At 45.2% G+C, this 26592-nt stretch overlaps 1 protein-coding gene across 8 annotated transcripts in view; it reads left to right on the top strand.

The window, feature by feature from the left end:
* Positions 1 to 26592, top strand: part of FOXN3 (forkhead box N3) — a 404931-nt gene that overhangs the window by 270095 nt on the left and 108244 nt on the right. For all 8 annotated transcript variants that reach the window (XM_060295176.1, XM_030883622.2, XM_060295172.1 and 5 more), the window contains one exon: positions 11710 to 11774. In XM_060295176.1, the coding sequence (XP_060151159.1) occupies positions 11710 to 11774 (65 nt within the window). The remainder of the gene's footprint in view (positions 1 to 11709; positions 11775 to 26592) is intronic.

The following is a 26592-nucleotide window of genomic DNA, read 5'->3' as shown; positions in this document are numbered from 1 at the left end:
TGAGATCCCAGATTTTTTTTTTTTAACATCTTTATTGGAGTATAATTGCTTTGCAATGGTGTGTTAGTTTTGCTTTATAACAAAGTGAATCAGCTATACATCTACATATATCCCCATATCTCCTCCCTCTTGCGTCTCCCTCCCAACCTCCCTATCCCACCCCTCTAGGTGGTCACAAAGCACCTAGCTGATCTCCCTGTGCTATGTGGCTGCTTCCCACTAGCTATCTATTTTACATTTGGTAGTGTATATATGTCCATGCCACTCTCTCACTTTGTCACAGCTTACCCTTCCCCCTCCCCGTGTCCTCAAGTCCATTGTCTACGTCTGCGTTTTATTCCTGTCCTACCCCTAGGTTCTTCAGAACTTTTTTTTTTTAAGATTCCATATATATTTGTTGGCATACAGTATTTGTTTTTCTCTTTCTGACTTACTTCGCTCTGTATGACAGACCCTAGGTCCATCCACCTCACTACAAAAACTCAATTTCATTTCTTTGTATGACTAATATTCCACTGTATATATGTGCCACATCTTCTTTATCCATTCATCTGTCGATGGACACTTAGGTTGCTTCCATGTCCTGGCTATGGTAAATAGAGCTGCAATGAACAATGTGGTACAAGACTCTTTGAATTATGGTTGTCTCAGGGTATATGCCCAGTAGTGGGATTGGTGGGTCATATGATAGTTCTGTTTTTAGTTTTTTTAAGGAACCTCCATACTGTTCTCCATAGTGGTTGTATCAATTTACATTCCCACCAACAGTGCAAGAGGGTTCCCTTTTCTCCACACCCTCTCCAGCATTTATTGTTTGTAGATTTTTTGATGATGACCATTCTGACTGGTGTGAGGTGATACATCATTGTAGTTTTGATTTGTATTTCCCTAAGGATTAGTGATGTTGAGCATTCTTTCATGTGTTTGTTGGCAATCTGTATGTCTTTGGAGAAAGGTCGGTTTAGGTCTTCTGCCCATTTTTGGATTGGGTTGTTTCTTTTTTTGGTATTGAGTTTCATGAGCTGCTTGTAAATTTTGGAGGTTAATCCTTTGTCACTTGCTTCATTTGCAAATATTTTCTCCCATTCTGAGGGTTGTCTTCTCATCTTTTTTATGGTTTCCTTTGCTGTGCAAAAGCTTTGAAGTTTCATTAGGTCCCATTTGTTTATTTTTGTTTTTATTTCCATTTCTCTAGGAGGTGGGTCAAAATGTATCTTGCTGTGATTTATGTCATACAGTGTTCTGCCTATGTTTTCCTCTAAGAGTTTTATAACGTCTGGCCTTACATTTAGGCCTTTAATCCATTTTGAGTTTATTTTTGTGTATGGTGTTAGGGAGTGTTCTAATTTCATTCTTTTACATGTAGCTATCCAGTTTTCCCAGCACCACTTATTGAAGAGGCTGTCTTTTCTCCATTGTATATTCTTGCCGACTTTATCAAAGATAAGGTGACCATATGTGCATGGGTTTATCTCTGGGCTTTCTATCCTGTTCCATTGATCTAGATTTGTGTTTTTATGCTAGTACCATACTGTCTTGATTACTGTAGCTTTGTAGTATACTCTGAAGTCAGGGAGCCTGATTCCTCCAGCTCCATTTTTCTTTCTCAAGATTGCTTTGGCAATTCGGGGTCTTTTGTGTTTCCACACAAATTGTGAAATTTTCACAATGTTGATTCTTCCAATCCAAGAACATGGTATATCTCTCCATCTGTTTGTACCATCTTTAATTTCTTTCATCACTGTCTTATAGTTTTCTGCATACAGGTCTTTTGTCTCCTAGGTAGGTTTATTCCTAGGTATCTTATTCTTTTTGTTGCAATGGTAAATGGGAGTGTTTCCTTAATTTCTCTTTCAGATTTTTCATCATTAGTGTATAGGATGCAAGAGATTTCTGTGCATTAATTTTCTATCCTGCTACTTTACCAAATTCATTGATTAGCTGTGGTAGTTTTCTGGTAGAGTCTTTAGGATTCTCTATGTATAGAATCATGTCATCAGCAAACAATGACAGCTTTACTTCTTCTTTTCCGATTTGGATTCCTTTTATTTTTTTCTTCTCTGATTGCTGTGGCTAAAACTTCCAAAACTATGTTGAATAATAGTGGTGAGAGTGGGCAACTTTGTCTTGTTCCTGATCTTAGTGGAAATGGTTTCAGTTTTTCACCATTGAGAACGATGTTGGCTGTGGGTTTGTCGTTTATGGCCTTTATTATGTTGAGGTAAGTTCCCTCTATGCCTGCTTTCTGGAGGGTTTTTATCATGAATGGGTGTTGAATTTTGTCGAAAGCTTCTTCTGCATGTATTGAGATGATCATATGTTTTTTTCCTTCAGTTTGTTAATAGGGTGTATCATATTGAGTGATTTGCGTATTTGAAGAATTCTTGCATCCCTGGGATAAACCCCACTTGATCATGGTATATGATCCTTTTAATGTGCTGTTGGATTCTGTTTGCTAGTATTTTGTTGAGGATTTTTGCATCTATGTTCATCAGTGATATTGGCCTGTAGTTTTCTTTCTTTGTGACATCTTTGTCTGGTTTTGGTATCAGGGTGATGGAGGTCTCGTAGAATGAGTTTTGGAGTGTTTCTCCCTCTGCTATATTTTGGAAGAGTTTGAGAAGCATAGGTGTTAGCTCTTCTCTAAACGTTTGATAGAATTCGCCTGGGAAGCCATCTGGTCCTGGGCTTTTTGTTTGTTGGAAGATTTTTTTTTTTTTTGCGGTACGCGGGCCTCTCACTCTTGTGGCCTCTCCCGTTGCGGAGCACAGGCTCCAGACGCACAGGCTCAGCGGCCATGACTCACGGGCCCAGCCGCTCCGCGGCATGTGGGATCTTCCCGGACCGGGGCACGAACCCGTGTCCCCTGCATCGGCAGGCAGACTCTCAACCACTGCGCCACCAGGGAAGCCCTTGTTGGGAGATTTTTTATCACAGTCTCAATTTCAGTGCTTGTGATTGGTCTGTTTATATTTTCTATTTTTTCCTGGTTCAGTCTCGAAAGGTTGTGCTTTTCTAAGAATTTGCCGATTTTCTCCAGGTTGTCCATTTTATTGGCATATAGTTTCTTGTAGTAATCTCTCATGATCCTTTCTATTTCTGCAGTGTCAGTTGTTACTTCTCCTTTTTCATTTCTAATTCTGTTGATTTGAGTCTTCTCCCTTTTTTTCTTGATGAGTCTGGCTAATGGTTTATCAATTTTGTTTATCTTCTCAAAGAACCAGCTTTTAGTTTTATTGATCTTTGCTATCGTTTCCTTCATTTCTTTTTCATTTATTTCTGCTCTGATCTTTATGATTTCTTTCTTTCTACTAACTGTGGGTTTTTTTCGTTCTTCTTTCTCTAATTGCTTTAGGTGTAAGGTTAGATTGTTTATTTGAGATGTTTCTTGTTTCTTGAGGTAGGATTGTATGGCTATAAACTTCCCTCTTACAACTGCTTTTGCTGCAGCCCATAGGTTTTGGGTTGTTGTGTTTTCATTATTATTTGTTTCTAGGTATTTTTTGATTGCCTCAATGATCTCTTTGTTATTAAGTAGTGTATTGTTCAGCTTCCATGTGTTTGTATCTTATAAAGATTTTTTCCTGTAATTGATATCTAGTCTTAACAGCATTATGGTCGGAAAAGACACTTGATAAGATTTCAATTTTCTTTAATTTACCAAGGCTTGATTTGTGACCCAAGATATGATCTATCCTGTAGAATGTTCCATGAGCACCAGCGTTTTTAACTTGCACATTTTACAGGCAATCACCAAAAGCTGGGTCATTTTCTTTTCTTTTTTTGAGGAATGCTGAGTTAAATTAATTGGTAACTTGTATTCTTTCAACAAGCATTGACAGGTACCAGCCAAGTTCCAAGCATTGCCGTAGGTGGTAGGGATTTAGGAGAAGACAGACTCAGATGTCGCAGTGTGTCAGGGAGTGTGAGTGCACCGTGTGTAAAGGGAGACAATCACAGACACTGTGTTCGGCTGAATTGTCCCCTCCAAAACTTCATATATTGATGTTAGGTCCTAACACCCAGCACTCCAGAATATGATCTCATTTGGAAATATGGTCATTGCAGTTGTTAGTGAAGATGAGGTCATACTGCAGTAGGGTGGACTCCTAAGCCAATATCAAAAGGAGGAATTTGAACACAGAAAGCACACATAGGGAGAATGCCATATAAACATGAAGGCAGAGACAGGGTGATGCATATATAAGCCAGGGAAGGCCAAGGATTGCCTGCAACCACCGGAAGCTAGGGGAGCGGCATAGAACAGATTCTCACTTAAAGCCCTTAGAAGGAACCATCCTTGACTTTGGACTCCTAACCTCCACAACTGGGAGAAAAGAAATTTCTATTGTTTTAAGATACTTATCTGTGGTACTTTGTTATGACAGCCCTAGAGAACCAATAGACACACTGAGAAATCCAGGGCAGTGTGGAAAGTGCCCGTGGGGACCAGCAGGGGAAACAGAGGTGGGAAACTGGCTCCCTCATTTGAATTGATGCGGCCTGGGGGGATGCAGCCAGAAATACATTCCAGAGTCTGGAGGCAAGATCAGCTCGAGATACAGAATTGGAAAAGCCAGATTCCCCAGGAGTTTATGAACTCTCCTAACAAAGGAGAATGAATAGAGAAGAAGAGAGGGCTACAACTCCAGGAATACCCATCATTATGGGGGTAAGGCTGGACAGAGAGCTAGCAGATTTCATAGAAAGGAGAGTGGGAGGAGGAGAGCCAGGCTAGCTGGGTGTTGTGAGGCTAAACTTGGAAAGGATTTTAAAGAGATAATGTCAAAAGTGATAGTTTATGTAATTAGAAAAAAAAATAATAAAGTAAGCCTCTCATATGCGTGCATGTGGGCGGGCACGGAGTGGGCAGGGGAGAGGGGCTGTAGAGCCATCAAGGCCCTTAGCCCTGAATGGCGGGGTGACTTAGGGGCCTCTGATGACCCAGACGTGAGGGGATCGCAGCCAGTCCGGGGACACCATGACGCAGAAGAGCGGAGGTCGGGCACTGTCGCCCAGCTCCTGTGCTTGGTGAGTGCATGGCAGGGTCATGGGGGCCAAAAGGAGCATTTGGACACTAGGTGATGTTGGATGATGGGTCAGCTAAGAAGTCCTGGAAGGGGGAGGTGAGGGGAGACAAGGGATAATGGCAGGAGGAAAGATGCCAGAGGAAAAGAGGGCAGTAGGGGTGTTGCTTTGGCAAAGAAGAAGGTGCAGACACAGGTAGAAATAACGGAGGGTGAGTGAGCTTGTGAGGAATGGCTTTGGTTTTAGAAAAGAGGAGGTGACGTTTTTGCCTGATGAGGTATGGAGCGGGGAGGGGGGGTGTTGGGACTTGGCGAGTGGAGAGAAGAGTGAGGGCAGCTTAGTCGGGTTGCTGACCATCGGGTAATGGTTCTTGGCTGGGGGCCATTTTATCTCCCAGAGGACACATGGTAGTTTCTGGAGACATTTTTATTTGTTACAGCTGGGGAGGGTTGGTGCTGGGATCTAGTGGGTAGAGGCCAGGGAGGCTGCCGAACACCCTAGCACCCACAGGACGGCCCCCACCGTAAAGATGACCCAGCCCCAAAGGTCAGCAGTGCCAAGGTTGAGAAACCCTGTCACAGGTCAGCAGCACATCTCAAACGTGTCTGAGGAGGGAAACCCTAAACTTCATAGCATACTTCGTGGAACATTATTGATGTATTTAAAATCGCCCAGTAGCTCTTGCTCCAGAGCAGCCAGCCCTGTCCGAGTCTCGCAGCCGTTCCCCCCCATCCGCTGCAGCCTAGCGTACCCTTGGCTGTGATGGGTACACAGGAATGCTTTGCGGGTTGATCCAGTTGGAGACAGGATGAGTCTCCAGTCTTTTTAAAAAAATTTTAAATTTAACTTTATTTTTTTATACACCAGGTTCTTATTAGTTATCCATTTGATACACATTAGTGTATATATGTCAATCCCAATCTCCCAGTTCTCCAGTCTTAACATTGGCGAAGGTGACAAAGCCATTCCATTTCTTACCAGGATCCGAGTTTTGCCTTCAGAGAGATCTTGCCACACTCTCCGTTGTGGCTTTTGTGGTCCTTGCTGGTTATTGTCTGATCACTCCAGTAATGCCTTCCCAGTAATTGTCAGCCTCTGAAAATTGGCCAGTCCTGATACGTTTCCACCTGGTCTCTTCTGCCTCTTGATTGCCTGACCCTGAAAGGTCACTGTGGGCAGCCGTACTTAATAGTTTGGATCTATGCAGGATTCTGGGCAGAGCTGTCTTTTTTTTAGCTTTCTTTGGAGTAGGTGGCATCCGTGAAGCTGCTTCTTCCAGCCTATTGATTTTTAGAAAGTGTTCATTGCTACTTCGGGTGGAGGAACGTTTGCAAATGAGATGATCTCAAAGCATCCTTAAGGGGAAGAGGAAGATGAAGGTGTGGTTAGCTCTTCTGTCACAGAAGTGAAGCCAAGAGCCTAACTGGGAGAGTCCACAGGATGTAGGAGGAAGTGTTGGCACCGAGCACATCATTTAACTTCTCTGAACTGCAGTTTTCTTGTAATCAAGACAACCACTGGGATATTTGCAGTTCACAGAGTGTCCTTTGTACATGCATCATCTCATTTAATTCTCCAGCACTACATGCTGTAACTGCTCCCTGTTTGTAGGAGTGGAATTGAGACCTGTTTTCAGCTTGTGTTTTTTTTTTTTTTTTTTTTTCTGGTACGTGGGCCTCTCACTGTTGTGGCCTCTCCCGTTGCGGAGCACAGGCTCCGGACACGCAGGCTCAGCGGCCATGGCTCACGGGCCCAGCCGCTCCACGGCATGTGGGATCTTCCCGGACCGGGGCACGAACCCGCGTCCCCTGTATCGGCAGGCGGACTCTTAACCACTGCGCCTCCAGGGAAGCCCTCAGCTTGTGTTTTCAACAGACAAATTCCTTGAGTCCAAATCTTGTGCTCTCCCCACCACAGCTCGGATGGAGCCAGGTGGCCACTGAGATCTCTTTGAACGTCAGTATAGTCCGGTTTTGTATGGAAGGTCGTAAAAGTCCCTGAGATTTCTGAACTTTCAACTGGACTCTTTAGTGATGCGTCTCAAATTATGAAGGGTGTTTTGTGAAACTTGAGACCATCTCACACACGTCCGATTCCTGCATTCCAAACTTCAAGACTGGCATCTTTCACCCAGTGTGTCTGTGTTAGTATGTGGTGTAGGTCGTATTTGTTTTTCTATGACATTCTGTTGATCAATCCACAGTTAGAATTAACAGTAGAATTCCAAGTATTTTTTCAGGAATTTCCCCCTTCATTACAACTGCTTTGACTGTTTTATTCCTGGAGAAACACAGTCTGATGGTAGATTTCACACATCCAAGGGGACTGCCTTCGCATTGTTTCTAGTGCTAAGAATATGTCAGAGATCTGCTCAGCTGCCTGAACACTACCAGACAAGCTCTGGCCTCTGTAAGGACCAGGTTAGGATAGGCTGGTCTCACCATATCCCTTTCTGTTGTTTAGTGTACTTTGGGCCACTCTGGCAGAGATGCTAACTGCAGGGGACCTTCAGAAACGCAGCATGTAGGTTGATCTTTCACTGCCCAAAACTCTTTAGACTTTGATTCACTTCTTCTGGGGTCCTTCCTGTATTCATTCTTTCTTTCTCTCTCTCTCTCTCTCCCTCTATCATTTTACAGTAAAAATTTTTTGTTGTGGTAGTAAAATACACATAACATAAAATATACCATCTTAGCCGTTTAAGTGTACAGTTCAGTAGTGTTAAGTACATTCACGTTATTGGGTAACCAACCCCCATAACTCTTTTCAACTTACACAACTGCAACTCTGTACCCACTAAACAACTCCCTACTCCCCCCTCCCTCCAGCCTCTGGGAACTCCCCTTCTACTCTGTCTCTATGAACTTGAAATTTGTCCTTTTGTGACTGGTGTATTTCACTTAGCATGATGTCCTTGGGGTTCATCCGTGTTGCAGTACCCTGTTCTCTCTTTCAGATCAACCCGTTCACTTTTGGCAGCCGGGTTCTTAGACAAAAAGTACTTTTTAAAAAGTACTTAGAAAAGAAGGACTTTTCCTAATTTTCTTTTCTTAGACTCACAGAAAGTCCAGGCTGGTGAAAACAGGTGTGGATCTTGCCAGAACCTCCCAGGGTCTTGGTTAGAGTTCATCTGGTTCTGACAATGATGGCAGCTCATGGATGTCGCATGACAGATGGCATCATTATGCCAAGAGCCACCTTAGGGCCGGACGACCTGTTGACCTACAGTCCCCTTGGGAGCTGGAAGAACTGCAGCTGAGTGTGTGAGGCCCAGGGAGAGACAGAGCTCTGAGTCTCTGGCAGGTGCTGGTGGGATGGTAGGGCACTTCCCTTGGGATTTGCTGGCTCAGCTCTGGTCTTAATGATCAGCTGGATCAATGTTCTCAAATGCCAGTTGACAAACTGCCTTTGCTGGCAGGCCAGGCCCTCTTAACCTGTTGCTCGACTTCCTTTGCCACACGTGGGTTTGGCTTCTGGTGCTGAAGGTCATGAGATTTTGTTAGAGCGTTACTGAAGTGAGACAGTTGTGGCATCAGCGCTGTATTGTTTCTGCTGATATGAGCCCACGTGTCTGTCTTTCGCATCTGGTGAGCCTGATTGCTTTTTCTAGCCTGGGATTTTGTCTTGGAGAGATTCCTAGTGAAATACCGTCCACAGCCTTCTTCCATGGAGGAGGATAGCTAAGGGTTTGGTGCCGAAAGACTGGAAGAGAAAGCTGGATGATGAGAAATGAAATCGGGGCCGTTGACGTGTGTCTTTGTGGTACAGTGGGCTGGTCTTGGGCTGATCACTGACAAGCCATGTGATGACTTGGACAAGTCCCTCCATCACCTGAAGAATGGGGACAGTGGGTTCTGCCTTGCCCTCTCATGGGATTGGAGGATCCCACGGAAAAGTGTTGATCACTGTGCTCTGTACATGGTAATGTGGTATCCTGTCTTCAAGCAGTGTGAGCACCATTGTAACGTGATTAAAACCCGCTCTGGTAGGTTGAAGGGGGCCCTAGTGGCCACTTCCCATCGCAGTGATTATTTACAAGTTCACTGGCGTTTAGGTGACTTGAGTGTGGAGAGTCCCCCATCCTGCTCTGCACAGACCACCCACCCTCCCCTCCTTGATTTGCCACACAAATGAGTGGTTTCCAGAGTGGCCTGAGATACTCCCACAAAGATCTCAACCACTAGCTTCTCTGAATTACTGTGGTTGCTATACATTTTTAAGTAATTTTATATACCTTTTAAAAGCTAACTTTGAGCTTTAAAGCCCGGTGAACCAGGGATATCTCCAGATGGAGGGAAAAAATCAGTTTGCTCTCTCCCCAACCTGTAGCCACTAGGCCCATAACCGTTGGCCTTTCCACAAGCATTTCTAGTCTCTTTAGATAGAGTCACAAGAGGTTGGAGCTAGCTAAGTATGACAGTAAGCTCCTAGAGGCCATAAAATATGGCTTCTAATTTTTCTCTCCATGTCCAAGCACAGTTTTCAACAAGCTCTTAATAAATCCTTGAATCTCCTAACAGTTAGAAGATGTCACTTGGAGGGACCATACCAAAGAAGAGTGTAGAATATGGGGCCAGTGAGCTCAAAAGCTTTGCAATTAGCATGGCAGGAACCGAGCCCACAGGTGAATGCATCAGTCACTACAGGGGCTACATCAGAGCGGGTAGGTGGGCCACTCCAGATCTGTCTCCACTGTGAGAGTGTGGATTACACGGCAGCACAGCAGAACGAGCGGAATAGCGATCGGTGACTTAGGTACATTCAAAGGATGTTGTAGAAATCTTGAAGTAGATTTCTATCGTACAGAGAATTTTCCTTATCTACACCACTGGATTTACCCGTCCTCCGTTCCCCACGTTTACTCCATCCCTGGCGTCTACTCAGTTTTCAGGCAAATCAGGGTCAGAATGAAGAGGAGATTTGGAGGGAAGTAAGCTAGATATTCAGGCTCCTGCAGTAATAGTCAATTATCGAATTCTCCAGAAGCGCCAACTCCTCTATTGTGAACTCCTCAGTTTTTAAGTATCTTTAGAAATCAGGTGATTCAGCGTTGGCCACAGCCAGCTGGCTATTTCCTGCTTTCTTATAAAAATCAGATGGTGAGATCCCAGGAGCTGGCTGGGGTTGTTCAAAGATAATCTTAAGCATTTTAACGCACATTATTCTTCATGCAGCTATGAGCCTTAACAGCCTCAAATCGGAATAGGACAGGAATCATACAGAAGAGAACTCAGCTTGCTGCCATCATCCTGCAGCCCTGAGACCCCGGCCAGATCTCCTGCTGTCCTGCGCAACTCCTGGCCACTCAGAGGCCACAGCAGCCGGAGCTGAGGATCAGGGCTGCAGGAAAAGCCATAGCTGAGATGCATTATCCTCACTTACTCTGAGTAGAGTGGATCCAAACCACAATGAAACAGAAGTTTTATCATTTACATCAAGGTTCATACTGTGTGTTTTCTGACACGTTTGTCATCATTTTGATGTATTTGTGTGCTGTAGCACTTTTCTTCCTCCTTCTCTACGCCTCACCAGCCATGTACCATGTCCCCATACCTGGTGTGCTCTTTGTACCTCTGGGGACGAAATGTTGGTCAACAGAACGTGTCACTGGCATTTCTCCTTCCTGTTAACAGTATTGTTCCCCTGCATCACTAGAGACCCTGATGGACTCTAGAAACATTCATCGGGTAGTCCTTCAGATTTCTTATTCTGTGTGTGTGTGTCCGTGTTTGCCAAACTTACAAACTTATTATTTAGACCAACTTTTTAATTTTTTTTAACGCTGAAGGTGATTGATGATGCATTAACCGGTATCATTTGCCACGTTCTATCTTGGAGAAAGTAATTTATGCTGCCTGTTGGGCTGGCTGTAGGCACAATTTTGACTAAGTGCTTTCTAACATTAATCTAAACCAATCCTTGATTTAGAGTCACCTCCTTTCTACTCCAAGACCGGCTTGGTTATAAAGTTTTTCACTGGGTGTCTTAAAACAGTGAAAATGCTTGTCTATAAATGTAGTAAAGTGTCATTGTGATACATTAATCTTTCGTCTTTTCTTGCCTCTCCTGTTGCAGGACTGTGAGCGGTAACATACCTGAAAAGTGTTTTATGGGATATGGGGTGCAACATTTTAAGCCAAGAAATTGAAAACGGGATATGAAACAAGAAGACAGGGGAGGAGGGAGTTGATCAAGGTCATATCTGTATAATAAGAATTTGGTGGTAGAAAAGCCAGGAAAGGCAAGCTCGCGTTTATAATGGGCAGGTGGCACTAGGAAGTGGTGAAAAACCTGCTGATCTCAGAAGACATGGATGGGAGTTCTTTGCCTCATAAAATTATGAAGAAATGAGCGAAAGTTATAAGCTATGATGTTGAGCATCTGATGTGGCCATTTTGTTTACCTGCAAATGATTTCAGTGCCCAAGAGGGAGCAGGGTTAGGACAGTAACCTGAATACCCACATGGACGGGTTATGCACGTTGAAATATGAAGCCCATTCATCATAAAACAAGACTAACGGTTTTTAAAGATACATTTTCAGAGGGTGTAAATAATGCATAATTGGGAAAGTGTTCTGAGGCCATTTTGAAGGATGTGTTTGGAGGAAGCGTTGTTTTCTGAGTGCTGCTGAGTGAGTGTAGACAAGCTCGCCCTCACGCTGGTTTCTCTTCTGTTTTAGCACATCAGGTCCACCCCTCTGGCCGGGCAGCACCTTCTTCAAGAGAAATGGAGCCCTTCTACAAGGTAGGTCTCTGACAGCCCCCCCTCCCCCTCCCCCACACTACTCCTTCGCTCCTGGTGTCCGTCGGGAGAGTTCTGTCTGCTGCAGAGCGGGCCCTCTGTGACTGCTGTGGGATGGCTCTGTTTGTCCAGTTCTCTTTATTTCTTCCTACTGACGTCTCCTGGTTGATATGAACTGTTAATCTGAGATAAGACGACTTCTTTGGTCTGTTGTCACTGGTCAGATTCCAGAAGTGGTCGGCTTGCTTTGGTGAAATTGGAATTACGTGGCAGTTAGGATGCAACGATAGCATCAATTGGACTGGTAAAATCAAACCCTATCGCGGATTTCCAGTGCCTGGGCTGTGAGGAATGCTGGGGGTGTTCTGGCACTTGGGTCATCGTGGAGATCCACGTGTTGCTTGCTGTGCCCTGACGTCCACGTGTGCCTGGAAGGGTGACTGCGGTTTGTTCTGAGGCTCAGAGTTCAGACGCCCTCCCTCATCCCTGCAGGCGTCATTTGCAGGGGGGCATTCTTTCTGCTGTCCAGTCCATCCTCAGCTGCCTTGCGCGACTTCCTGTCCAATGCACTCAAGGAATTCAAACCGCCTTTCATCTCTACTTTTGCTGTCAAGTTTCTTTAAAAATGGCCAAAGTCGAAGAAGAACACAGAGCTAAAAATAGCAATGAGATGCACTCTAACTACTTGGAGAAAGTACTTTGGGGAGATGTCTGCTCTGCAGATCAGCTGGAATTGGCTGGCCCCCAAGTGTCTTCTGACTTCCCTTCCTCATTAGCCTCTCTTGATTGGCTGGGTGTCAGAGTGGCACAACTGGCCCAAAGCAGATGGATTTGGTTTTGCCAAGAGCTTTGAAACTGTACTGGGCTTAGGGTGAGGAGTTTCAGTGCATCTTGGTTGGTTTAGAGCTGTTACGCCTCTTTCCCCTAAAAGTTACACGCCCAGGGCCAGCCATGTGTGTGAAGGAGTAGGATATATATGTAGCTAATAAAAGAGGCATTTATCTTCAGGTTTCCAGAGTAGCTCAAACAATTGTGAGAGATGTCATCACATTTGTGCTATTGTTTTCAAGGCCATACAATTGTATGTTGTCTTTTTAATAGCCTGTGAAATCGGGAACTTCAGAATTCCTTTACATCTTTGCTTGGTCCAGGTGAAATTTAGGTAGGTAGGTCTGATTAATCCTAATTTTAATGACCATCATAAATATCCTAAATATTTAAGAAAAAAAGGGAACTCCCCCCACTCTCAAAAATTAATACAGGGCTTCCCTGGTGGCGCAGTGGTTGAGAGTCCGCCTGCCGATGCAGGGGACACGGGTTCGTGCCGCGCTCCGGGAAGATCCCACATGCCGCAGAGCGGCCGGAGCCTGTGCTCCGCAACGGGAGAGGCCACAACAGTGAGAGGCCCGCGTACCACAAAAAAAAAAAAAAAAAAAAAAAAAAAAAATTAATACATAATTAAAAAAAAATCTATTCTGTTCTCCCTTCAGAAAGTGTAAATGGAGACCTATTGGGTTTTTTCAAGTGGATTTCAAAGTTATGTGCATCCTTATTTTTCCTCTAGATCTGTAGCAATGATATGAATATCATTCATGGTTGGATTATTTTCACAAAAGGCATTTTATTTACTTAGAGCATTTTCTTATAGGATTTTTATTCATTAAGTTCCACATTAGGGAAGATTTGCTCTAAGCATGTTAGTTTTGGGTTATTTCTGCAGGACAGAAGCATGAGGGAAAAATTGATAAGGTTTATGAAATTGAGTGATTTCACCATGAGATTCTGTCTCATGGGTGGTAGACTTTTTTTCTTTTCTACATAGGGTTAAACATTCTCCTAATTACTCTAGGCATTGAGAATTAAATTATTACAGATTTCAGATGCTTCTTGAATCCACATCCAATTCAATACATCCCATTTACTTTTTATGTATATGTTAAAATCAGAAGTATCGTGGTGAGAATTCTGGAGTGTGGGTGGGGATTTGCTAATGTTTTTTTTCCTGTTGTGTTTCTGCATTTGCTGTATCTGTATAGAGGGTTCATGAGACACTTACATTGTAATAAGGTTTTTTAAACTCTGTGTGTATTCTTCTGAATTATTATTTTTTTAACTTTATTTTATAGTTGATTTACAATGTGTCAGTTTCTGCTATACAGCAAAGTGATTCAGTTTTATATATATATATATCTTTTTTATATTCTTTTCCATTATAGTTTATCACAGGATATTGAATTCAGTTCCCTGTGCTATACAATAGGACCTTGTTGTATATCCATTCGATGTATCATGGTTTGCCTCTGCTAATCCCAAACTACCATTGCATCCCCCTCCCACCCCTCCTCCCCCTTGGCAACCACCGTCTGTCCTCTATGTCTGTGAGTCTGCTTCTGTTTCATAGATAAGTTCATTTGTGTCATATTCTTGTGTTCCCCTGGCGGGCAGTACTGGCTTATCAAGAAGTTGCTGATGCCCACGAACAAAAGTTTTACAGTAAAGATACTGGCATAGAAAGAAGGGAGCTGCCCAGTCATGGCAGAGGAAGGTTTAGTTTAGAATCAAGTAGAAGAAAATGTAGCTGATTTATGCTCACTTTCTCACCTTTATACTTTGTATTTTCAATGTATGTCCACATTTTTTCTTTATGTCTAAAGCGAGCAGGAGGATGTTTGTCTAGATAATCAGACTAGGAAAGAGCTCTGTTAGTAGGTTCCAGCCACAAGGATTGGGAGTGCAGGCCAGGAGGATCCCCTAAAAAACCCAGTTCCTAGAAGCAGGGTAGTAGGTGAAGCTTGGTCACACAGGGACCCAGCAACCGGCCAGCAAAGCCCAGCTGCGACCGTGGGCCCTGACCACAAGCAGAACTGGCGAAACCGGACTGCACGGGGCCGGGGAGAACCTGCTCTGTGAAGTCACCCTACGGGTTGAGACTAAAAGAACCCAAAAGCAGCAAAATGAGCAGATGTGCCCCATTGCTTCGAGGACAGAGCCTTGTTTTTGACAGGAGGGAGGGAACGTGGGCCTGTCACTTCTTGGGAGAGTTGACACTTGTACAAGGCCTTAAAAAGTAAATAGATGGGGGTGGTGCCAGGAGGGAAACAACCAGAGCACACGGGCACGAGAGGACCACAGGTAGAGAGAGCGATGGGGACTCTATGGGGTGGATGCAGAAATGAGGGCTTTGCGGGCACTTTGGAATAATGACATCGTCACGCACTCCAAGATGTTTTTCAGAAGAAAGCTGAGATTTCCAAAGAGGAAGTAATGGAAGGTAAAACCTGAAATCAGTGGGACAGAATGACCTAATTGGTACAGTGGGGAACCGATGTGTATTGTCTAATAGTTGTTTGCTTTATAAGCTGTTGAGCAGAGAGGTAGTATAGTTATTTTTTTCCAGCGTAAAACCAATTGCAAGAATTAACCGGAAGCGCTCAGGGTCCTGTTGAGGGCGACCTCTGGGTTTCGGTTCTTGCAGATTCACTGGCAAGAGGGCCTGCTGAATCATCTTGCAGTTTTGAGGATAATGGGGTAAGATTTGGTTTGGATTACACCAGGCATGGGTACTTAACATAATTGGTCATTTCATCAGTTCACAGTATTTATTTTATTTTAAATGCCATTTAGGCTGCTAGAGACATTTTAGTATGTTAGCAGTTTCAGTGGGTAGAGAGCACTTCAGATCTTGTACAATAGTAACCTAGCTGATTGCCAGAAGGGGACAAACCCTTCGTTAAAAGGGGACCCAGGATGGGGCCCAACAGATGAGTGTGGCTTATTCAGAGGCCTCAGGAGTGGCCAGCTGACAGGTGTCCCCAACTGTCTCCTCTGCCTGTCTCTGTGTGTCTTGGTGACAGTCTCTGTGTGCGAAATACATTTTTTTAACCATCTTTTTTTTTTTAATTTTTACTAGAGTATAGTTGATTTACAATGTCGTGTAAGTTTCAGGTGTACAGCAAAGTGAATCAGTTACACATATACACATAGCCACTCTTTTGTAGATTCTTTTCCCATATAGGCCATTACAGAGTATTGAGTAGACTGTCCTTGTGAAGTACATTTTAAAATTTCTTAGGTCATAATATCTCTTATTTTCTTAATTAAAAGAGTAAACTGGGCTTCCCTGGTGGCACAGTGGTTGAGAGTCCGCCTGCCGATGCAGGGGACACGGGTTCGTGCCCCGGTCTGGAAGGATCCCACATGCCGCAGAGCGGCTGGGCCCGTGAGCCATGGCAGCTGAGCCTGCGCGTCCGGAGCCTGTGCTCCGCAACGGGAGAGGCCACAACAGTGAGAGGCCCGTGTACCGCAAAAAAAAAAAAAAAAAAAAAAAAGAGTAAACTATTGTAAGTTTTCTTCCAAACTCCCTGGCCCCAAACTCCCCCCTCTCCTTCTGCCACATAGACACACATATTCCCTTCACCCATCAAACTTAAAATTAGGTTACTTTATTTAAACATCACCCTTGGATGAATTATTTTAATGAGTCAGTGATTCCTAATTAAAGACATTCCTCACCTCTGGTCTGACCCTTCAGCGTCTGCCCCTGGAGGGTGCATCCCCCAGCCGCACATGGCATCGCTGCTCTTGCTCGCATCATTTCTTCTACTAAGAGTTGCTACGAGCTGCCGCCCATCCGATCCGCCACGTCTGCCCCACTTTGGCCTTCATAGGCTCTATAGGCCTCCAAGCTCCCCACGGAGTTCTGTTCAGAGAGAAGCTGCTGCCTGTACAGCTCTGAGCCAGCTGACCATCTGGGCCTACCCACACTGCCCCACCTGCAAGCATTTCATTAGTCTTTGTCTCTGTGTGTCAGGCACTGGATTAGGCTGGAACCTCCCTGGGAGGCCCAGGGACTGCCCCTCCACCACTGACCGCCCGTCCCGGGGTCAGACCACACGTCCCAACCCTTCTTGCAAAGCAGCTCAAGCCCTGATGCCACCACAGGTCATGCAGACCTGCCCAGTTAGCAACTCCCTGGCAGCCTTCCGGGCCCTCCCTCCACTTTTCTCCTCTCCATCCCTCCTGTATGGGGCTACTAATTATTATTAACTCTATTCCCATAGGATGCAGGGGTGGAATTCAAAGAAATTCCCTAGCACGCATAGCAGATGCTTATTTCTTTTCACTCCTGACAGCCCCCTGGATGAGCTAATGAAATGGAAAGAAGACCTTCCAGGCCTTTTCAGTGCACAGAGCAGGACTGAGCTGCCGCAGGCCCGAGAGCAGATAGGGGAAAGGAAACCAGCTCTTCTGCTGTCAGATGCACGTTGTCCCCACGAGCGCACAGATGTGCTCGCCACTGGTGTGAAACATGCAGGAAGTTGATTATGCCCAGTAGATGGCCTGCTTTGGGGAATGCCCGCTTCCCAAGTTCTAGGCCGGCTTCGTGCACTTACTTTCCTGGGAGTCCTATTACGTACCGCCCACTCTCCACAACCCTTACGCCTTACCCTCTCCCACAGCTCCGCAGTGGGTTTTTTCTGGTAAAATGTATGCAGTACCTCCCTTTGGTTGTGTTTGGGGCTGTGAAAGGCTCAGCAGCAAGTAGTCAGTATATCAGAAACGAGTTTTCGTGGAAAGGAGCCTTGGATTACCAGTGAGGGGACCTGGCTGTGGTCCCAACTCTGCCACTTGGTAAACTCTGACCTTGGGCAAAACTCAGGCATCCCTAGGGTTTCATGTTCTTGCCTGTGAATTCAGGAGCGGACCTCAGGAGTGGCAGGGGTTTCCTGTGGGTTACAGCTCTGATGAGCCATACTAACAACTTCCCTAAAGTGGGTCGAGGACTTTCCTGGTGGTCCAGTGGTTAAGACTCCGTGCTTCCACTGCAGTGTACACAGGTTTGATCCTTGGTTGGGGAAGATCCTGCATGCTGCGTGGTGCGACCAAAAAAAAAAAAAAGAAAAGAAAAAATGAAATAAAGTGGGTCAAAATGGTTTCGAGGCATAGCTCAGCGGGAGCAGTGCCACCTTCAGCCAGCAGTGTCAGCGGATGGCCCACGGAGAGGAAACAGGGTGACGGCTCCCTGGGTGTATCTTGACCCTTGAACAAACCCTTTCTCGTGGATCGTAGGGAGGCAACATACTATAGATTTGGACAACTTGGAAAGGACCCATCTTGGCCTCGTGGGCACCTGGCTTAACCCTCTCTGTGGGGATGATAATAAACATGCTTGCCGTATGGGGTTCCTATAGGGCTCAATGAATTCATATCAGTAAAGCCCTGAGAACAGGCTAAATTCCCAGAGTCAGTTATTATAACATTTTACAAAACTATGAATCTTAGGAAAGCAGGGCTAACGTCCTCTGAATGTGGTGTCCCTGTGTTATTTCTCTTATCTGCTAAAATGTCCCTTGTCCATTTGTTGGGTCTACTGATTCTCAGAACAGGGCAAAAGACGGGATAGCCCGGATCCTTTTGGATTTATACGTGGATCTGAAAGACAACTTGTTCAACTCTTTATATCAGATTCCTTTCAAATAGGACTGCTTCCTTGTGAGGTTCCCCCAGCTCACAAAGACTGAGTTATACCCCTTGCTGTACGGTTGTACATACCCAGCAGGAGCATAGATAACCACGCAGAAAAGCACGGATTCAGCAGCACGTCAGCCCAGCTTTAAATCCCTCTCTCTTTGGGCACCAGCTGTTTGACCTTGGGCCTCAGTTTCAGTTGTCTGTAAAACGGGGCTACGAGTTGTGCTCCCCAGAATCTTGGCAGAGATTAAAGGAGGGTGTGAACGTGGAAACATTTGTCCAGTCCAGTGCCTGGCCTGGCACCTCACAAACACTTAATAAAGAGTGGAGTTAACCTTTGACTCTGTGCCCCTTAATCCTGGCCGGTGTATTCAGGGTGAAAGGTTCCAAAATTCCTTAAAGGAGCGGTCTCCCAACAAAAGCCTCTCCTGTGCATGAGGTCCACGCACACTGCCAGCCTCGCCAGTGTTTCCTTTCTGATGGAACCAGGGTGTCTGCGTGGCCTGGGTCTCTAGTCCAGGCGCTTCCTTCTTTCTGTCCATCAAGACGCAGACTGAAGGCTTTGTTCGGGTTTACCCTGCCCCTCCCCTACATTGCTTTCCCATTTGGTTGCCGCCTCTGGGCTCTTTGGCTTCTTTCATCTAATCTGCTCCACAAGCTGACTCTTTTGTCCATTTTGCAAAGAGGGCATCCACCTAATGCATAAATCTCTTGATTCTTGCCTCCAGGCACACCCGTTTCAAAAAAAAAAAAAAGCAACAGTAATAGCAGAAAGGAAACCAAAAAAACCTCTCTACTTTCCCCCCTAGTGCTAATTGCCTTCTGTCTTTGTTTGGCCTGCAGAAGCCCTTTGGTTTTTCGGAGGAGCTCTTATCTCTTGGCCTGTTTGTCTTATTGTTCTGCCCTGAGTTATTTGTAAAGATATTTATGTAATACAGTAGTAAAGTCACCTGCCTATTTTTGTTTACCATCAAGTGAAGTTAAACGGTTGCTGCTCTGTTCTTCTCATCACTCAGGTTCTGTGCGGTCGCGGAGAACATGTTCTTAAGTTACTTAAAAACTGTAAGGAAATGCAGTTTTATTTTATTTTTACCCCCATCGTTTTTTTTTAATTGAAGTGTAGTTGTTGTACAATATTATATGTTACAAGTGCACAGTATAGTGCTTCACAATATTTAAAGCTTATACTCCATTTATAGTTATTATAAAGCATTGGCTGTATTCCCTGTGCTATACAGTATATTCTTGTAGTTTATTTTGTACCTAATAGTTTATACCTCTTAATCCCCTCCCGCCTTTCCTCTCCCCACTGGTAACCATTGGTTTGTTCTCTACATCCGAGTCTGCTTCTTTTTTGTTATATTCACTAGCTGGTTGTATTTTTTAGATTTCACATGTAAGTAATACCATACAGTATTTGTCTTTGTCTGACTCAGGAAATGCAATTTTAAAAGAAGCCTTTGATAGAATTCTGACCTTCCCTGTCTTTTTTCCCCCTTAATTTATTATTATTTATTTATTTATTTTTCACTGTGTTGGGTCTTCGTTGCTGTGTGTGGGCTTTCTCTAGTTGTGGCGAGCGGGGGCTACTCTCCGTTGTGGTGTGCAGGCTTCTCATCACGATGCCTTCTCTTGTTGCGGAGCACAGGCTCTAGGCGCGTGGGCTTCAGTAGTTGTGGCATGTGGGCTTCAGTAGTTGTGGCTCACAGGCTCTAGAGCGCAGGCTCAGTAGTTGTGATGCACGGGCTTAGCTGCTCCGCGGCATGTGGGATCTTCCCAGACCAGGGCTCGAACCCATGTCCCCTGCATTGGCGGGCAGATTTTTAACCACTGTGCCACCAGGGAAGCCCTTCACTGTCTCTTGGGAATCCAGATTTGCCCCAACTTCCCAGTGTCTGCAGCCTGACATGGACTCTCCACCAGCCAGATAGCCTGTGTTTTCCTATCTGACTTTAATTTCAGCCAGTCTCTGTACCATTGTCCATAGAAACCCTTTTCATGAAAATCCAGTGTTGTACTCGGCCCTGTAGGCAGAAATAGGGAAGCCAGCAGGAACTGCCAGCTTTACCAGGGACCTGGCATTGAGCGCTTCCTCTGGGCCAGGCCCCTGCCTGGTGGGTGGGTGCAACCTGGTTCTGCTGTTTCCAGAGGAAGGTGGAAACTGGGGCAGGAGTTTAGGAGATGGAGGGCAGGGCCGGAGAGGGAGTTTTAGAAGTTGTCAATCCAGAAATGACCGTGGAAGTTATGAGCCTACATGAGATTTTCAGGGGGTTATAGAATGAAGAAGAGGGAAAAGCTCCATGTTGAAGACCTAGATTTGTGATAGAAAGAGGAGTGCAGCTGACAGCAAGCAACCATGGCATCAAAGAAGCCGCTCAGTCAGAAACTGGAGGAAATCACTGAAATGAAGGGAAAGAGTTTCAGAGAGAGGGGACTGGGCAAGAGCATCCACTCTGCAGAGAGGCCAGTGGGGGCGTGGGGGGGATGGATGGGGCTGAAGAAAAGCCACCTGTGGGCTCTGATGATTAAAGTGGCACTAGGGCCTTCGGGGCATGACCGCTAATCTTCTGTCTCTATGGACCTGCCTGTTCTGGATGTTTCACATAAATGGAATCAGACAGTAAGTGACCTTTTGTGTCTGGCTGTATATATTCTTTACACTATTCCTATATTAGCTTTATGCCTTAGGTATTATTACTCCCGTTTTGCAGACGGAAAAAATAAGGCCTGGAGCAACTGTGCTCCTCAAGGTCACAGAGCCAGGATCAGAAACCTGGACTCACACTCATCTTTGGCTCAAAATGGCATCAGTATTTCTAAACAGCTTTGCACTTTAGGTGTTTAGACAGACAGTCTGCTGTGTTTTGCAGGCTGGGGCTGGGGAGAATCCAGTTATAATGCTTAAAAGCAATTTATAACGACGAGACAAAAAGATGGAAGTGAATGCTTGTCTTCTTTTGTTTGAGTAGTTAAGAGGCTTCCTTTCTTCTTTTGTCCCCTCACATGACTATTGTAAACAGCAAACTTTAAGATATTTTAAAGGCTGAGGAAAGAGAAAGGGAAATCCTGAAATTAGTCATTCAAAGATTAATGCAATGAGAGGGCGTAATTCTTAACAGAATGAATATTTTATTTGAGTGTATCTGAATTTTGTACTAGGAAATAGAGAGATAAAGATAGTTTTACACGGATTACAACTCAGCAACAGGAATATTTCCTTATAGTTTAGTTTTTGGAGCATTTAAAAATGTTTTCCTTGTCTATTAAATTATATCATATAGATGATAAAATAAAAAGATTAGACAACTTTGGATCGTATTGTACTGTAGAGCCTGCTTTTATCAAAGTGCTCAATCTTAAAATACAATGGAAAAAGTCAGCCCCCTTGAAGTCCTGTTTAACCGTGCGTGGATGGAAGTTTAGAAATATTTCAATACAATTGCCAAGAGGCTTGCAATGAAGAATCTTTTAGAGTAGACTGAGGGAAATGTTCACATTACAGTTTCAGAAGTGAACTTGAAAGCATCCACCTGTAAACTGCAAGAGGTCAAGTTTGTGTTCTTGTTTGGTTCCCTTGACGACCAAAAGGTGTGGCTCAGAACTCCTGGGTGGTACTGGCTGCAGTGCATGTGATAGGTCAGGAGTGTATGGCTGTGTGTGTGTGTGTGTGTGTGTGTGTGTGTGTAGATGTGACTCCCCTGCCAACCCCCTGCCCCTCTTCCTCTGGTGTTTCCATCCCACAAAAGATGGTATGAGGATAAAAGACCTCAGTTTTCAATTCAGGCCTTCCTGGATCCATTCCCTGCCTTGCTGCCTAATTGCTGTCTGACTTTGGGAGAGTTATGTAAACTTCTTTGAACTGCTGTAAAATGCAAAAATACCAGTCTTGCAAGATGAGTATAATTATATGTGAAGATTAGATGACAATCTGCGTATTGTCCCTGGCACTTAGTAGGTGCTGCAGGTGTAGCTGCCACGGCCACTACTTTCCCTCCAGGGGAGGCAGCGTGACTGGGAGAGAAGAGTATGGATCTCGGAGCTGGCCAGTCTTGGGTACAAAGGCCGACCTCTGCCGTCCACCAGCTGCGTGATTTCAAGCAGCTTATCCGATTGTTCGAGCCTTTCCAGCCAGTAAGACAGATAGTAGTGCTTCATGGGATTTTGTGAGAATTACAGTAGTGTATGTACAGGGCTGGCACAGGGCCTGGTGATTATTGTGTTCAGTAAATAGGATTCATTATGTTTATGATAGCATTTCTGCGATTTCCTAAGGTTTTCAATTCCTTCCACCCCCAGACAACAACATAAAAAAAAAAAAATCCTTGCCCAGTTGAACTGATGTTATATCTTCAGGAATGTTTAAGACTGTTTTCAGCCTCTCTGAAGCTCCTGCTACATGAAGGCAAATGTCTACAAGATATGCACAGGAGGAGGAGAACTTGAGGCCTCACCAGCTGTTCTCACGGACGCTTTTGAGTGACTAAGATCTTGCAGAAATATGACACAGAAAAAGAAGTTTCCTTGGGGATGGTTTGGAATAGTTTGTGATCTGTATTCCTGTTTCTTCCTCTTAGTGTCTCGATGGTGCCAGAATACGAACTATTTGCAAAGATGCGTTTCAAAGATGGGAGGGAGGGAGAGGGAGAGAAAGAAGGAGAGACGTACTTGCAGTGATAAAGAACTTTAGAACTTCGTTTAAAGGATCTCGTTGAGCTTGTCCCCTGCTCCACGGTCACTGTAGCGCACATGGTTGGCCCCTCTTTGGGCTGTGATTTTTTTTATGCGGCGTGCTCAGGATGACCGCATTCTGCTTATTGGATACACCTTGCAGGGAGGTGTTAGAACCACAGGTCTGTGCCTGATGACACCTGCCAGTAGGGCTACTCTAACCCAGTGTCTTGGCTATGGAGTCATTTCCTACACGTTGGACAAGATTCTGAGGACATTGTGACAAGAGACCAAAAGCCTGTGACATGTAGAAAGGCCAGTTCTGTATTTAGCATTTGTGTGTACCATAGTTCTCAGACTGAGAGACTTCCTTTTTTAAGTTTTGCCATGGTTGGGAAATGAAACAATTATGCATGAAGTTTTCACTTTTAAACTTTTGCAGCTGTTGTGGGCCCTAATTGGGGTGCTCACGGGGACGGCATGGGTACCAGTAGCCATATCAGGGCATCAGTGGCATCTTTCTTCTCTTGTGGGGCCCACTGTTCGCTCCCCCAACATGATATTGCAACATAATATTACAAATGAGAGGCGCCAACTTTTTACAGGAGCTCCCTGGCCTCGGCGATTGGTTGAGAGACAGGCACATGACCGAGCCCAGGCCAGAGTTCTACTCTGGTCTTTCTTCTCTTGGGTATGGGAGCTCTAAAGCATGTGCTGTCATCACAAGGCCTTCCATGTATCAATAGAATTGACCAGTGTACAAGAAATGGCACCAGCGCAAAGAAGCAGAGACAAGGGACCACTCTACTATGGTCCTTCCTGTGGTTCGATTAGATGAGCTCATAAATTCTCCCTTTTACTTGACCCAGCTTGACGTGGGTGTTTTTGTCTGTGTGTGTATGTGTACATCCAAGAGTCCTAACTAATAAAGAATCTCGATAAGTGAATAGCATCCATTCAGCTAAATGTATATCACTGATGATTTCTGTGTGTCAGTGAAATTCCAACCTCCCCATTGTCCTGGGAGGCCCACTTAGTGGTTTGGCTGTCATTTGAAAGCAGATGAGCTTGGAGAGCTTTCCGGAGATGGTGACTTGAGTTAAACAAACAAAGTAGGATCGTGGTAATAATAATACCTATTCTCTCTGTCCCCCAACTCAGCGTTGCCTTTGGTGGGAATAGGCTCAGAGAGGCTCAGACTGAATTTACAAAGTGGCTGCCTGCAGCCTCTTGGGCTACAAACTTTGACTCTAGCGTTTTCCCAGTGTTCCCAGAAGAAGTAACGAACAGCACTGTAATTAGACCAGCTTGGATCACATGACCACCTGGAACCAGCACTGTAATCCGAGGAATGGGAGGCGCGGGTTGGGTTACACGGGGGGTGGAAGCATCACTTGGAAGCACATGGACGGATGGGGAGATGGAAGGGTCTCCAGATTGCAAGTCAGGGTCAGTTCCCAAAGAGGGGGAAAGGAACTGTCCACGACAACAGCACAACCATTTTAAAAAACGAGGCAATGGACAAGAAAGCGTTAGGTCACATATGCAAGTATTCGTGGCCATCCAGTGGAAGGTCAAAGGCTGAGTGCACATCTTCCCATTTGAGACTCTTCCAGCTTTCTTTGCACGAGAAGGGCCATCATCCACGGGTGTACAGGTGCCAAGGTCTCAGGGCATATGGTGGTGTCGGTCAAGTTAAGTAATTTCGCAGAGGCCCAGGATCTTGGGCAATGATGACATTCACCTTTCCTGGCAAAGTGGGGGTCGGTGGAATGCATTACTTTAACCAGACTTGCCTCATTGGTGATAAAGGAGAGGAAGAAGATGGGATACAACTTCCCTTTGTTGAGGATTAACCTTGAGCAACCAACCTCGGGTTGTCTGAGAAGTTCTCTTAGCAGCCAGAGTTGATCCCCAGGGTCCTCACTTCAGAATACAAGATGCTTGGACAGTTCATGTGTTCATCAGCTAGGACGGCCACAACAAAATACCTCAGACCGAGGGGCTTCTGCCACGCAGATTCATTTTCTCACCATTCTGGAGGCTGGGAGTCGGCAGGCTTGATTTTTCCCGGCCCTCTCCGTGGCTTGCAGGTGGCCACCCTCTCACTGTGTCCTCACATGGCCTCTTCTTTGTACGTGTGCTTCCTCTGGTCTCTCCCTCGTCTTAGAAGGACACCAGTCCTGTCGGATTTGGGCCCTGTTAGGGTCCTGTTGCCTTAGAGCCTCACCCTTACTTCCCGTTTAATCTTAATTACCTCTCTAAAGGTTCTGTATCCAAATTCAGTCATATTGGGGGTTAGAGTTTCAACATAAGAATTTGGGGAGGGAGACACAGTTCAGCCCATAATAGTGAATTACACGCATATATTTCACGAACATTCCTTGATTTTCTATGCGTGATTACACGCATATATTTCACGAACATTCCTTGATTTTCTAGGGTAGGGTGCCAGCTACCCTAGCTGTGACATCGCAGTCTAGCTGGGAGACAGAACCACTAAGAAGCCTGGGTGGTTTGTGCCACTGCAGAAGTGCTCAGATTCTGGGAGGAGGAAGTCAGGAGTCAGGGAACACTTCGCTGAGGGGTGCTGCTCGTGCAGTGCAAGGCTCTTGGCCCTGCAGCTCCTAAATCTGCCCATATGGACTCCTTGACACGGTTAACTGTGCCCTTCTCCATCACAGTGTTGCTCCGGGCCTCAGTACCAAAGATGCGTCACATTACATCAATGGCGGAAACGCTCACTTAGCCAAGCTTACAAAGTCACGAAACCCACCCCAAAGGCACAAGTCATTAACAAGTGCACAGACAGTCATATGTGACGTGCGTGGCTTCGAAAGCAGTGGCGAGATACGATGATCCAGGATGGAGATGGGAAAGTCACCATGTCCGTTTCAGGTAGCTTTCCTAATTCCTTGCAGGAAAGAAGATGGGGAGGTGAAAGAAAGGTGTTCCGGGCAGAATTGTGGGGAGATTCTTAGAAAGGTAGTAGAAGATCGGTTTGACTCTGAGGTGAAGGGAGTGGCTAGATAGTGGCATTGGGCTGGATGGTGCAATTTAAATCTGGAAACCAGCCGTATAAGGAGGGGTCAAGAACTAAGAGCCAACAGTCATAAACACCGGAAGCTCCTGCAGGATGGTACCCATCATATCACACGATCACAGCAGAAGGTGGTCAGGGTGACTTGGGTCGTAGTGGTCATCGCTGGGCTGAAGCCAGAAAAAGATGCAAGCAGCTTTGCTGAAGAGGTGAGAGGAGAGTGGCAGACCCAGAAGTAGCTTGGGTGGGGGTGAGGTGTGCGGGGCGACTGGGCAGGTGAGGGAGGTGTTAGAACGTCACATACCATTAGGCTGGGATGCTTTGCATTTCTCTCATTACCCAGTCCACTTAGGAAAAATAATGATAATCGCGTCTTAAATCGGTATAATTTGAAGAGTAATTGGGTAATGAAAATCCAGTTCGGAGCCAGAGATGGAGCCTCTTCCATTTCACTTGCTGGTTTGCAACTTAATTTTTAAAATTAAGATACCTCTAACGAGTCTCAAAATTGTTCAAAATCCAAAATATAGTGAGGGGAAGATAAGATGCTGAGTGGGAAAATGGATTCATGTCAAAACCCGCCATACTGTGTGTGTGTGTGTGTGTGTGTGTGTGTGTGTGTGTGTGTGTTGAGGGTAAGGG

The sequence above is a fragment of the Globicephala melas genome, chromosome 2 (genome assembly GCF_963455315.2).
Source record: "Globicephala melas chromosome 2, mGloMel1.2, whole genome shotgun sequence".
In the NCBI taxonomy this organism is placed as follows: Eukaryota; Metazoa; Chordata; class Mammalia; order Artiodactyla; family Delphinidae; genus Globicephala; species Globicephala melas.
Note: the sequence above shows the minus strand (reverse complement) of the source record. Positions and strands in the feature narration are given on the sequence as shown.